The sequence below is a fragment of the Canis aureus genome, chromosome 19, assembly GCF_053574225.1.
Source record: "Canis aureus isolate CA01 chromosome 19, VMU_Caureus_v.1.0, whole genome shotgun sequence".
NCBI lineage: Eukaryota > Metazoa > Chordata > Mammalia > Carnivora > Canidae > Canis > Canis aureus.
The window spans coordinates 46,503,155-46,517,204 of record NC_135629.1 but is presented as its reverse complement, the minus strand read 5'-3'; the positions used below and the strand labels follow the sequence as shown (position 1 = coordinate 46,517,204).

The 14,050-nt window shown below is 51.5% G+C and overlaps 2 protein-coding genes across 4 annotated transcripts in view; one reads left to right on the top strand and one right to left on the bottom strand.

Moving 5' to 3' along the window:
- Window positions 1–157: 157 nt before the first annotated feature.
- On the bottom strand, window positions 158–2,866 carry NXNL1 (nucleoredoxin like 1). Its single transcript, XM_077860843.1, has 2 exons — window positions 2,541–2,866; window positions 158–488 (listed from the first exon to the last, which is right to left on the bottom strand). Exons 1-2 carry the CDS (start codon window positions 2,864–2,866, stop codon window positions 158–160), a joined length of 657 nt encoding a protein of 218 aa, XP_077716969.1.
- Window positions 2,867–10,587: 7,721 nt separating this feature from the next.
- Window positions 10,588–14,050, top strand: part of SLC27A1 (solute carrier family 27 member 1) — a 31,899-nt gene continuing 28,436 nt past the window's right edge. Inside the window, exons 1-2 of one of the 3 annotated variants that reach the window (XM_077859461.1) lie at window positions 10,588–10,606; window positions 12,303–12,470. In XM_077859461.1, the coding sequence (XP_077715587.1) occupies window positions 12,304–12,470 (167 nt within the window). In that variant the 5' untranslated portion in view covers window positions 10,588–10,606; window position 12,303. Of the gene's footprint in view, window positions 10,607–10,667; window positions 10,880–11,406; window positions 11,557–12,302; window positions 12,471–14,050 lie in introns of those variants that run through there. The other 2 variants (XM_077859459.1, XM_077859460.1) reach the window with 2 other exon arrangements.

Sequence of the window (14,050 nt, the reverse complement as noted above, 5' to 3'; positions counted from 1 at the left end):
CCCCACCCCGCCCGGGGTGGGGTGGGGTGGGGGGTGTTCAGGGACGCCGGGATGTCTGCCTCAAGTGTCCACTGCTGTGTCCCCTTAGCGTCTGGGCGGCGCTCTTCAGCACAGAGGCTTCGGCACGGCATCCCCACGCGCGTCCTCGCCGCGGGGGTCAGAACAGGTCCCCGGCGCCGCCCTCCGCCCCGCGCCCTCCCTCGGGCTGGCTCCCGCCCCCCGGGCCGCGTTTGCCCCGGGCCTCCCGGTCCACGCGGTACTTGCAGCGGCGCAGCGGCTCGGTGAGGCTCCGCGGCGCGGGGTCGTCCAGGTCCTCGGGCTGCAGGAAGTTGCGGTCCAGCACCTCGGCCGCCTCCTGCCAGTTGGCGAAGCAGGCGGGGCCCAGGCGCCGGATCTCGTCGGTGGCGTCGCGGCTGAGCACGTCCCCGCCCGGCTTGAGCACCACGACGGCCGGCAGGCGCTCCACCGAGAACCGGCGCCCGAGGTCCCTGCGGGGCGGGCGGGTCAGTCCGGGGAAGCCCGTCCCTGATCCCGAGCTGGGGAGCCGCACATCCCTCCTCCCAGTACTTACTGAGCGCCTTCTGCGTGCCCCGTGTACGCTGGGGGCGCCCAGGGACCAGGCCAGGCCAGGACGCGGTGGCCTCTGCACTGTCTCCAATATCTTAGACATGCGGCTACCTCACTTCTATTCTATTCTATTCTATTCTATTCTATTCTATTCTATTCTATTCTATTCTATTCTATTCTCACAACATGCACTATATGGGACATACTTATACTAAAAACGTATACTGAAAAATTATTCATTGTTTTTTTTTAATTTTTATTTATTTATGATAGTCACAGAGAGAGAGAGGCAGAGACACAGGCAGAGGGAGAAGCAGGCTCCATGCACCGGGAGCCCGACGTGGGATTCGATCCCGGATCTCCAGGATCACGCCCTGGGCCAAAGGCAGGCGCCAAACCGCTGAGCCACCCAGGGATCCCTATTCATTGTTCATTGGAAATTTGTTTTGAACTGGGCATCCTGGGACACCTGGGTGGCTCCGTGGTTGAGCGTCTGCCTTTGGCTCAGGGCGTGATCCTGGGATCCGGGATTGAGTCCCCCATTCTTCTTGCAGGGAGCCTGCTTTTCCCTCTGCCTGTTTCTCTCTCTCTCTCTCTCTCTCTCTCTCTCTCTCAGGAATAAAATAAATCTTAAAAAACGTTAACTGGGCATCCTGTATTTTATTTGGGAACAGTGGTGGGGGAGGGCAGTGGAGGGGGTGGGGATTCGCTCACTGTCCAGACACCTAGCCCCAGTGAATGCTTTGTTGAGAGGACCCTGCCACAAATGAGGTCAGCAGGTCTGAGTTTGGCTATGATGCCCTCACAGCTGCCATTTCTGCCCTGGGAAGGGAAATGTTGCCAGTTTACAGGAAAGATTCCCCCTCAGCCTCAGAGAAGGCAGTAGGAGTGAGCCAATAATGCCCAAACGATGATAATGTTGGGTGGAGAATGAAAGTCTCTAGAAACTTCCAACTTGTGGAGCAAAATTAATGAAATCAGCGAAGTGTCAGAAAGTCTATGGCTCAGTGCAGACTCCACGTGTGTGGAGATAAAGCAAATATGGCAAAATGTTAATGATTGCTGTGGGTTTCATTATATGCTTCTTCCAAATTTTGGTGTCTTTGAAATTTTTCATAGTGAAAAGTTGGAGTTTATAAAGAAGGAAAGCTGGGTTTGCCTGGCTGGCTCAGTCGGAGGAGCGTGTGTATCTCAGGGTTGTGGGTTTGAGTCCCACGTTGGGTGTAGAGATTACTTTAAAAAATAAATAAAAAGAAGGGAAGCCTTATTGCAGAAAGGGGAAGGTTCTAAGATAGCCACAAACTGTAGCATTGTTTATTGGGCAGCTGAGTGCAAAGCATGAATCCACCCACCGCTCTCAGCTCCAAGGCCCTCCCTGGCTCCCAGCGACTCTGAGGATCACATCCACCCCAGTTAGCATGGAGTTTGTGGCACTGCTCCACATGATGGCTGCAGACCTCTCACATCTGTTATTACTTACAGTTCCCTGAACTGGCTGTTGTTTCTCTGATGGCCTCCCAGCCTTTATCTGGGCTGTGCCCTCTGCCTGGAAACCCCTCCCTCTCCTTACTCTTTCCTATCCTCCCTGGACTTGGGGTCTCTCTTTAAAGCCACTTTCTCAGGGAAGCATCCCCTGACCCCAAACCTCAGCAAGGTCTCCCCATTATATTCCCATATGGCATCCTCCCTTTGTCTTTTGGAACATAACTACAGTTTGTTATTATGTATTTATTTGAGTCTTTGCGTCATGTCTGTCTCCTCAGCTAGGTTGCAAGCTCCTTGGGAGCTAAATAGAAATGGGCACAGCCCCCCCCCCCGTGGCCCCCTTCCCACTCCGACTCCGTGCATACTGGCACACAGAATGTGCTCATCAATTCCAGGTGGAACAGAGGCAACAATAAACACATACTTCACTTTCTGCAGAAATAGCTCCTCCTCCAGGAAGCCCTCCCTGACCTCTTCTCCCACCTCACCTCCTCAGGTCATCCTCAAAGGGCAGGAAGAGCCACTTCTTCGGCATGTCCCTGAGAAACAGATCCTGCTGCTCCTCTGTGGGGTCCTGGGACACGTACACCAGAGCCAGTTGGGCTGCCCGCAGCACATAGAACTCATCTGTGAGCCTCACAAAGAAATCCCTGAGGATAGGCGCGAAGGCTTGGCACTGCGGGCACGACCCAGCGCCAAAGAACAGCAGCACCAGCCGGTTCTCCAGCCTGCGGCTGAGCTCGGCCTCCGTGTCCAGCTCGTCCTGGTCACTGTTGTTGCGAATCAGGACGCGGCCAGAGAACAAGGAGGCCATGGAAGCCCTGGCTAGGAGCTGGGGACACGGCAGACGGATTTTGCGTGGTCCTGAGCCTGCTGGCTGGCTGCTGGTCCAGGATTAGGTATCTTTAGGAGGCCAACTTAGCACCTCACTAATCTGCCTAAACCTCGACCTGATTCTCTGTTGCCTCCGAGGGCAGGGGCAGGCCACCTGTGGGTCCTTCTCTGGAGACAGCTAGAAATCCATTAAGAAAATGCACAGGGGGACACCTGGGTGGCTCAGTGGTTGAGCATTTGGTCATGATCCCGGGATCCTGGGATCGAGTCCCCCATCAGGCTCCCTACAGGGAACCTGCTTCTCCCTCTGCCTGTGTCTCTGCCTCTCTCTCTGCCTCTCTCATTAATAAATAAATAAAATCTTGAAAAAGAAAAGGAAAAAAAAAGAAAATGCATAGGACTGTAAAGGAAAACAGTCATCCTGATATATGGGTGTGAAAATATTTTAAGTTGTAACGCCAAATATATGTGCTTCTCCACGAATTGAGCACATTAAGTAATCCGATTCACCAGGGCTCTGCAAATTATCGTGATTTCTATTGTGATAAATGATGTTTTGAGGTGTCTACCTGCAATGGCCAGGATGTGATATGGGATTATCTTTGATTTCCACAGGAGACAGGGCTGGCTGATACCTGCTATGACAGGACATGAAAAGATATGCCACATTCCAGGTAGAAGCCTAAAAATTAATGATGGGAAACCTGTTCATATGGAGGGAGGAGGCCAGGAGGGGGAGCTCTCACCAAAGCTCTCCATGTCAATGACAGGAAGGCAGGTCAATTTCAGATCTTTGAAAAATAGAAGAATCTACAGGAAAGAATGATCAATTACAGTTCCCAACAGGAAAAGATGAAGATTGAATCTCCTACAATAAGTCAACAACCCCTGCAACTCAGGCAATTAACTGTCATCACCCTGAACTCCTGCTTTTCTCCAATGGACTTTCCTTCAAAACAACCCCTCCCAGCTTCCTCCCTTCTTTTCCATAAAATAATGTTTATCTTATTTGTTGAAATAGCCTCTGACTTTTTATATACTTTGCTTCTCCCGAATCACAATTCTCTATTATTTCCAAATGATCCCATTTTTGCTAGTAAACTTACTTTATTTTTAAGGTCAATAGAAGTTAATGAAAAGAAATACGTGGGTTTTTTCTCCCTCACCCTCTTGAATTAAGTTGGGACAGCTCACCTTAAGATCCCTTGGTGGGGGTGCCTGGGTGGCTCAGTCAGTTAAGTGTCTGCCTCCAGCTCAGGTCAGGACCCCAGGGTCCTGGGATCAAGTCCCGCATCAGGCTCCCTGCTCCATGTAGAGCCTGCTTCTCCCTCACCTTCTGCCCTTCTCCTGCTCATTTTCTCTCTCTCAGATAAATAAATAAAATCTAAAGAAAAAAAAATCTCTTGGTGTGTAAGGTTGAAAATCATGGCCCCCTCCCATCAAGAGATGGAAACTAGTTCCCCTCTCCTTGGATCTGGGTTGGCTTCATGACTTGTTTTGACCAACAAAATGTGGTGAGAGGTTTGGAAGATGAGTCTTATCCTTGCTTCCTATTTTCATTCTCTTGGAAGGCTGCCTCCAGATGCCCCATGTAAGGAAGCTGATCAACTCAGGGGTTGACAAAGCTTTTCTATAAAGGGCTAGGTAGTGGGATCCCTGGGTGGTGCAGCAGTTTGGCGCCTGCCTTAGGCCCAGGGCGCGATCCTGGAGTCCGGGGATCGAGTCCCACGTTGGGCTCCCGGTGCATGGAGCTTGCTTCTCCCTCTGCCTGTGTCTCTGCCTTTCTCTCTCTGTGTGACTATCATAAAAAAAAAAAAAAGGACTAGGTAGTTAATACTTTTGGCTTTGTGGGCCATAGAGTCTCTTGCAATTTCGAATTCTGCTACTGTTTTGCAAAAGCGCCTCTAGACAATATGCAAATGAATTTATGTGTCTGGGTTCCAATAAAACTCTATTTACAGATGCTGAAGTTTGAATTTCATAGAGTTTTTACTTGTCATAAAATATTAGTCTTTCGATTTTCCTTGACTATTCCAAAACTATTGGAATATAAAAACTATATAAAATATATAAAAGTAAATAAATAAATAAATAAATAAAATAAAAATAAAATCTATAAAAACTATTCTCAGCTTGTGGATAGCCAGATTCGGCCTGTGAGTTGTGGCTTGCAGACTCCTGTTTTAGCCTATTGGATAAGAGGCCACGCAGAGGTGTTCACCTTAAAACAGTCAATTATTTTACCAACAAAAATGGGCTTGTTCAGGAATAGCAGAGAATTGCAATTTGGGACAAGCAAACTATGGCAAAAACCATAGGAATATCCAATAAACAAAGGACAGGATTTTATGGAGAAAGAGGAAGTTGGGAAGGGTTGTTTTGAAGGGAAGTCCATTGGAGAGAAGCAGGAGTTCAGGCTGATGATGGTTTCTCATTGGCCGAGTTGCTTGGGCAGTCAGTTTTCTTTCTTTCTTTCTTTCTTTCTTTCTTTCTTTCTTTCTTTCTTTCTTTCTTTCTTTCTTTCTTTCTTTTTATTTATTTGAGAGAGGCAGAGAGGCAGAGGGAGAAACAGGCTCCATGCAGGGAGCCCCATGTAGGACCTGATCCCGGGACTCCAGGATCATGCCCTGGGCAGAAGGCAGATGCTCAACCACTGAGCCACCCAGGCTTCCCGGGTAGTCAGTTTCTTATAGGAGATGTAATGTCCAGGGTTTCCTCTTGGGGCCTTCCTGTTGGTTCTTCTGTTTAGGGTCTGTAATTGACATTTTTTCCTGTAATTGAAGTGAGATGGGACTGTCATGAGAGCTCCCCCTTCTGGCCTCCAACTGCATTTCAGTGAGGTTTCCCTTTATTAATTTTCAGAGACGAACTAGACGCTCTGTGGATAGCCAGCACCAATTGGTACATATGTGATCTTTTAGTCTAGCCGCTGGCGGATTGTAGCAGATTGGCTGAGCCAACTGAGTCCAGCAGAGGGACTGCCCAGGCAACTGAGGGGGTCTCAAGAAATAGTCGATCCCTATGGTATGAAGCCACTCCAGTTTGGGGTGATTTATTACACAGCAATAGCTAGCTAGTACACCAGGTCTAGAGGATTTTTCAAGGCCTAGGAAACATGAGAGACTGTGAAAGAAACTTGGTATGGCTTAGTATGGGTTAGCATGGCTTTAAACAATAAAAAGGGACAGAGTGCCCAGGTGGCTCAGTCAGTTAGGCCTCCAACTCTTGATTTCGGTTCAGGTTATGATCTCAGTCTTGTGAGATTGAGTCCCACATTGAGGATTCTCCCTCTCTCTTCCTCTTGGGGTTCTCTCTCTCTTTCTGCCCCTCCTGGTCATGCATGCATGCTCTCGCTCTCCCTCTCTCTCTCTCAATAAATAAATAAGCAAATAGAGGAAAATTGCAAAATCCTTATTTTCAAGATTTTTTTAAAAAAGATTTTATTTATTTATTCAAGACACACACACACACACACACACACACACACAGAGGCAGAGACACAGGCAGAGGGAGAAACAGGCCCCATGCAGGGAGCCTGATGTGCGACTCGATCCCAGGTCTCCAGGATCATACCCCGGGCTGAAGGCAGTGCTAAACTGCTGAGCCATCGGGGCTGCCCTATTCTCAAGATTTGATTCATGTTGTCAAGGCTTTGTGAATGTGCTCATTCCTAATGTGTCCTCATTACATTCTGTTTAGGAACAATTTCCCGGTCAGATTTTCCTCACTCTACCAGAACCCCAGGAAGTCCTGTCGTCTTGTGAATAGCTAGATGCACAAAGAGTAAAATGATCTCAATAATTGAGAACTCTTCTCTAATCTTTATGAGGTGCCAGGCTCCTGTTCTCAAAACAGCCTTATTAGGTTTATGCATTTTTATTCCATTTTACAGGTGAAGCATAGATCCTCAAGAAAACTGATTTTCACAGCCCAGCGAATGACGTGTGTGGGGCTTTGGAGCCAAGTCCAACTTGACTGGGGCTTTTGTTTATCTCAGCATTTCCAAATTGCAGCACCTTTGACATATAAGGCTAGCTCATTGCTTGTGGTGGGGGCTATCCTGTGGTGTAGGATGTTTAGCAGCAATCCGGGGCCTTGATCCACTAGATGCCAGTAGCACCCCTCTTCCAGTTGTGACAAATAAAAATGCCTCCAGACGTTGCCCATTGCCCGGCATCCCCAGGGGACAGTTGAAAACTGCTTTAGGGACGCCTGGGTGGTTCAGCGATTGGGAAGCTTCCTTCTGCTCAGGTTGTGATCTCGGGATTGGGTCCTGTGTCAGGCTCCTGCAAGGACCCTACTTCTCCCTCTGCCTGTCTCTGCCTCGTTCTCTCTCTCTGTGTCTCTCATGAATACATGAATAAATCTTAAAAAAAAAAAAAAAACAACACTACTGCTTTAATCCCTTATTCTGTTGTAGTGGGTTGAGTGGTGGCTCCCAGAGAGATATGTCCAAGCCCTAAACCCAGAATATGTGACTCTGACCTTATTTGGAAAAAGGGTCTTTGCAGATGTAATTAAGAATCTCAAGATGAGATCATCCTAGATTACCTAGGTAAGCCTTACATACAATGACAAGTGACCTTATAAGAGACAGAAGAGACACATACAGGGAGAAGACCATGTGGATGGACATGGAGGTATAGGTTGGGGTGATGTGGCCACAGCCAAGGAGCATGTGGATCTTCCCCTAGAATTTCCAGAGGGAATGTAGCTGCTGACACTTTGATTTTGGACTTCTGGCCTCCAGAACTGTGAGAGAATAAATTTCTGTTGTTTTAAGCCACCTGGTTTATGGTACTGTTATAGCAGCCACAAGAAACTCATCTCCTACTTGTGGTGGGCACATGAACTTGGCAGAGAGAAATTGTTCACTCCCACTTGGTGCTCATGTTCTATATATACTGAAACCCCCAAGCTGTGATCTTTCAGTATTTTTTTTTAAGATTTTATTTATTTATTTGTTAATGGGAGACATAGAAAGAGAGGCAGAGACATAGGAAGAGGGAGAAGCAGGCTCCATGCCGGAAGCCTGACTCAGGACTCGAGCCCAGGACCCTGGGATCATGCCCTGAGCCAAAGGCAGACACTCAACCATTGAGCCACCGAAGCATTCCCAGTATTTTACTTTTATTTATTTATTTATTTATTTATTTATTTATTTAATTTTTTTATTTTTTAGTATTTTACTTTTAAAGTATGCTTCATTTTTCTCCTTTTGGGAAGTCCTAAGAACTCGCTTTGCTGTGGCCTGCAGGCCCCTGTGGTCACCCTGGGTCAGGGGAGATGCACGTCTGGCTGTGCCTCTACACCTAGTATGTGCCTGGCCCATTCATTCTGCAGATGCAAAGCCCCTTGTCAACTGTGGTGCAGTGGTGATCAAGAAATATTTGATGCACAGTGCTCCAGGAGGCGGGCAGTATCACCCAGAGGGCAACCAAAGCACAGATGTGGGAGGCAGCCAGCCTGAAGCCACCAGCTGGAAGGTAGAACCTCAGTCTGCTCTCTCTCCCTCATGTCTAGGCCTCCGTTTTCATTTCTGTGAAATGGGCATAAGACAGTACTTCATCTGGAAAACCAGGGGAAAGTTGTATTTCAGAATTGGGAGTTTTTTGTTTCTTAAGAAAGTAACTGAGGGTGAAAGATGCTATACACCGTGTGATGCCCCTGGGAGTCTAGGGACAGCCCTTAAGCAAAGGCATAAATAAGGGATAAACAAGGATACAAAGAGATAATTGACCCCTGAAAGCAGACTGGGTCTGCCCAGGGGAAGGTGGTTCCTTTGTCACCCAAACCTGGGTTCTCCTATTGGTGAGTATCCAGCCGGAAGACCATCAAGCCAAAGAGGGGGGAAAAGGAGGGGTTTTACTTGCAACAAGTGGGGAGACCACTGAGGATATTTTCCAAAATGGTGTCCCCTCCCTCCCCCATACAACAAAATTGGAGAAGTTTTACACTAGGGGTACATGCACAAAACTTCCCCATGAAGGGACTTGGCAAAGGAGAGATCAGTAAAGAACTGGAGCAAAAGTCATTAGTGTTTGAGTGCTCAAAGGGGTTTAAATCCTGCAAAGACTCAAGACTGTGTGTGCTGTCGACCTTTACTTCTGAAACAGCACTGGGAGCTTTACCACCAATTCCTTGTCTCTGACATGGTTAGGCTCTCCCCTGGCCTGGTAGTGGCTGTTAGTTTTCACATTCTTTTGCTTCTTTATTTTATTTTTTAAAGATTTTTATTTATTTATTTGAGAGAGAGAGAGAGAGAGAGCAAGAGCATGCATGTGCACCAGTGGGGCAGAGGGCGAAGCGGACTTGCTGCTGAGCAGGGAGCCCGATGCAGGACTTGATCCCAGGACCCTGAGATCAGGACCCGAGCTGAAGGCAAACACTTATTCCACTGAGCCACTCACATGCCCTCTTTTGTTTCTTTAAAACCATTAACTACTGAAGTCTACTTTTTCTGCAATTTTAACAAATCTTAGGAAGTTCTGCAAGAAATATTCTTGGGTATTTAATGCCCATCAAGTATAGATCACAAAGTAGTTGGGAACCTAAGATGACTTCTCTTACATTAAGAAAGCAATATCTTGTCTTTCTTTTTTCAGGAATCCCTCACCCTGTCTACACCTATACCTGGCGTTCTGGCACCACCTGAAGAAAAAAAGTTGAATTTCCAGAGCCTTTGAATTTGGGAATTCAGATTGAGGACCTCCAGGAGCTATGGATAGAGCTGGAAAAGATTTACTGTCACAGGCACTACTATTTTTTTTTAAAGATTTCATTTATTTATTCATGAGAGACACAGAGAGAGGCAGAGACACAGGCAAAGGGACAAGCAGGATCCACGCCGGGAGCCTGATACGGGACTCGATCCCAGGATCCCAGGATCGCGACCTGAGCCGAAGGCAGATGCTCAACCACTGAGCCATTCAAGCTGTCCCTGCCACGGGCACTATTTAGTGAGTGTTCCCCTGGAGTGATCCCACCAGCCCAAGGGGGATCGGGAGGCACCAATAGTGAGGTGCCAGTAAACTTGTTAAGATGGAGAAGAGAGGAAAGAAAGGGGAAGGGGAGGAGGAGAAGGAAGGAAGCAGAAGAAGAAAGAGCAAGGGGATGAAGGAGAGAAGGAGGGAAAGCAAGAGGGCAGGGGAGAGGGCAGGAGGAGGGGTGGGGAGGAAGTGAGAGCAGAAGAGGAGAAGGAAGTAGGCTGAGAAGGAGCAAAGACATGGGAGAGTGGAGGAGACAGACGGGGAGGGCAGGAAGTGGGGAAGAAGGGAGGAGTCAGGGCAGAGGGAGGAGGGGGAGAAGAAGCTTAGGGAAGAAGAAAAGGGGAGGAGGACTGGAAGGTGGGACAGCAAACCTCCAGCCCACATTTGTGAATGAGTGAATCTCAACTCCAGCTAGTGTGACAGCTCCAGTCCTCAGTTCCTTTACCTGTAAAATGGGGTGAGCACAACAGTGCTACCTGGCAGGATAAGAGTGCAGCTGGAGTTACTGGTCCTTGCTGACTCTGCTGAGCCACTGCCAAGAAAGTAGCCGACCAGTGGCTGGCTCTGGGCCTGTCCTCCTGATCTGCCTCCTTGCCCCCCAGTCCACCCACTCTTGGTTAACTGCAAGGACCAATGGTAGCATGTGGGAGGGGTGGGAGCCTGCCCAGCCCTGTCCTCTAAATGGTGCTGGAAGCAGGCCCTGGCCGCCTCCCAAGGAGAGCGCAGAGAAGGTCGGCCAAAGCAAGGCAGAAAACAAGTTGGGGTGGGGTGGGCAGGGGGGCAAAGGAGGGGGAGCTTGGAGGGAGGGATCCAAGGCAGTGGCCTGCATGGGCACAGCACGGCAGAGCAGGGCGCAGGCGTCTGCAGGAAGAGCGGTTCTGGAGGGCCCACGTCTCAGGCTAGGTTTGGAATCCTGCGTCTTGGCCTCACCGTCCCTGCCTGAGCTTCTGGGAACCCGGGAGCAAGCAGCCCAAGACTGAGGGTCTGTGAGCCGCTCGCTCCAGGTCAGTCAGGGACCAGGTGGTGGGCAGCCAGGCCGGGCTGGCCCGTGCCTGATTAGAAGGGCTTCTGGGTCTCGGGCGGGCATTTGGGACCGAGGGTGTGGGAGGGTGGGGACCTGGTATGTGTGGATTTTGCCCTCCCTGGGCTCCTGGGAGGTTACCCCAGGACAAGATTAACCGACAAGATTTTGCGGTATGGACTTGGGATTGGTTGGGTCCTTGAAATGTTATCATTAATAAAACAGATGGGGGTTGGATTTAGCACCTTCTGGGGCCCCTAGCTGTGAGTTCAGGGCTCCCCGGGTTCCTGCGTGCCTATTTAAGACCCAAGAGGCACTGGTGCCTGGATTTAAAACAAACGGGGCAGGAATCCAGGACAGACAGGCCCTGGGTGTGAACCGGGACTTTCTGGTCCCGCGGGCTAGGAATCCTTCAGCTATCTGGGGCTCAGGCTGGAGCCACGCCCCCGGCCGCGGGCGCACGTGCTTTCGGAACGGCGCGCGGGGGCGGGCGGGGGGAGCCGCTTGGGCATCCCGAAGACCGCGGCCGCGCTCCCCGGGCCGTTCTAGCCCCTGGGTCTCGTTGGCCGTCGTCTCTCTGGCCCGGGGCCCCTCTCTATGGTCGTGGCCTCCGGAAAGGGGGACCTCGGCTGAGCGGCTGAGGCGCTTTGAGCTAGACAGGTCGGAGGAGGGCCTTGGGGCGGGTCTGGGCTGGCCGATGGGGAGGGGCCTGGGGCTCGAGGTGCGCCCGAGTGAGGCCCGGAGGGTGACGATTGGGCCCAAGCCTGAGGGCGGGGCCAGTGGCCAGGGGTGGAACCTGGGCCTGGGATTGGGGGCGGGCCAGGCCCGGGACTAGGGGGAGGGGCCTCGTTGGGAGTGGGCGGGGCTTGCGGCTGTGGGCGGGACCAAAGGCAACCTGGGGGCGGGGCCCAGTGAGTGGCAGAGTGAGGGTAGAAGCGGGACTTGGAGGAAAGCGGGACCTGCGGAGAGGCTTGGGGACGGGGGTGGATCCTGTAACCGAGGACGGAGGCTAGGTCAAGGCAAGGGCTGGTCAAGTGGCTGGGAAGGACCTGTGTCTGTGTGGAGCCCATGAGTAGGGCCAACTTGGGTTCAGAGTCCTGCCGCTAGGTCAAGACACGGGGTAGGGCTTGACCGGGACTGACGGGGTCGAAGAGCTGCGTCTGAGGGCATGGCCTGGACTAATACTTGGTAAAGAAGCCTGAGCCGGGCTAAGAACAAGGCCTGTGCCTAACATAGGACGGGGCGGAGCCCTGATCCGGGGGCGGGATCTGTCCTGGACCCGGCCAATTCCAGGCGCGGGGGCGGGGCCTGAGCCTGGAGGCGGAGCTCGCTCTGGGGGCGGAGCCAGCTGACCGTGGGGGCGGGGCCCCAGCGGCCCGCGGCCTCAGCGCTCTCCGCCTCCCCAGGATGCGGGCTCCCGGTGCAGGCTCGGCCTCGGTGGTCTCGCTCGTCCTGCTGTGGCTGCTGGGGCTTCCGTGGAGCTGGAGCGCGGCGGCGGCACTCGGCGTGTACGTGGGCGGTGGCGGCTGGCGTTTCCTGCGCATCGTCTGCAAGACAGCAAGGCGGGACCTCTTGTGAGTGCAGTCGGCGCCTGGGCCCCCGGCTGGGTCCGCGACTTGGGGGTGGTCAGGAAATGGGGGGTCCTGAGGGCTTGGGGAGACCGGTTTTGGAGACTAGGGGCGAGGCTTAGGTGAGATTGGGGCTGGGAGCGGGGCCGGGGCCCGAAAGAGTGACAGGTTGGGGGTCTCTGAGGGGAACCGCAGGGGACAGCTTGAGGGTCTCTGGAGGGAGATGAATAGGTTTCGAGATTCTAGAGGCTGTTTGGGAGATCTTAGGGAGCTGGAAGGTAACTTGGGGATCTTTGGGCAGCTGGTAGGGGGGTTCCCAACAGAGAACTGCGGCGATCGGGAAGCCGTGGGTATTTGGGGGTCTCTATGGGGACTTGGTGCCGGTGAGAGGCCCCTAGGGGCTCTTCAAGGATTCTGGTAGGTCCCTAACGGGTCCATAGTGGTGACTCAGTGGTCTTTGGGGGCTGTCAAGATACTTTGGATTTTTTAGAGCTTTCTCGGAGGGCGAGGGATGAGGGGGCTTCTTGGGGGATCTGTAAGGGACTTTTAGGGTTTCTGAAGGGTGTTTATCTCCTCAGGACCATTTACTGGTTTCTCTGTGGCCAGCGCACTCTTTGAGAGTTTGGGATCTGTGCAAGATTTGGGGGGTTCAGGATTTGTGTGTGTGGGTGCTATGTACTCCGATTGCTTGGGGATCTCTAGAGACTGTGATTTCTCAGGAGGGGATGCAGGTATTCTTGGAGGAAGATCTTTAGGGTGTTGCCGAGGGGCTTCCTTGAAGAAGCTGTTGGGGGTCCTCCTGGCATGAAATAGGTGTTACTGGGGATTCCCATCGGAGCAAATCTTAGGAACAAACCCCACATGGGAATGGCTGAGCACCTGCTGTGGGTTTGCCAGGCTGATCCTCTCAGGGGAGATGCAGGATGCAGGAACTCACCTATTGTAAAGGTAAAGAAACAGGCTCTGTGAGCAGCAGGGATGGTGTGGAGCTGGGGAAAGTTCCACTACCAGTTGACTGGTTCTGAACCTTCTAGAGCTCATCCTTTTCTCTCCATGCCTTGACCCCTGCCTCGGCCCTTGGTCTTTCTGATATGCAGATTTGACCATGCAGTCTGTTCACACACCCTTCACAACCCCCGTCCTCTGCAGGAGGAAGACTCAACCTCCAGCTGGACACTAGGGGCTGTGACCTATGCTGGGATCTGCCCACTTGCCACTCCCCACCTCCGTAGGTTCACCTGACCCTCATATCAACTTGCCTTGTCAGACTCAGGATGTTCCTTCTGTCTGGAACATACTGGACCTCCTTTTGTCTGCTGATGCCTTATGATGTTGCCTCTCTCAGGGGACCCTTTGCTGAATTTTCCTACTCAGCACCCTCCCATGCTTCCTTGTTGCCCTTAGAATTTAGACCACATGAGGTTCCCGACCACGTCCCCAATCTCTTCTCCTTTCTTTTGCCACTCTTCCACCTACACTGGCCTTTTTGCTGTTCCTAAACATGCTCAGCCCTAGGGAGCATGCCCAGCCCTAGGGACTTTGGGCAGCAAGTATGCTGCTCCCTCTGCCTGGATTACTCTTTCTTT

Coding starts and splice junctions, on each gene's coding strand:
- NXNL1 (XM_077860843.1), bottom strand. CDS start 2,866: ATGGCCTCCTTGTTCTCTGGCCGCGTCCTGATTCGCAACAACAGTGAC. Junction 489..2,540: donor TTTGAGGATGACCTGAGGAG/GTGAGGTGGGAG, acceptor CCCGCCCCGCAG/GGACCTCGGGCGCCGGTTCT.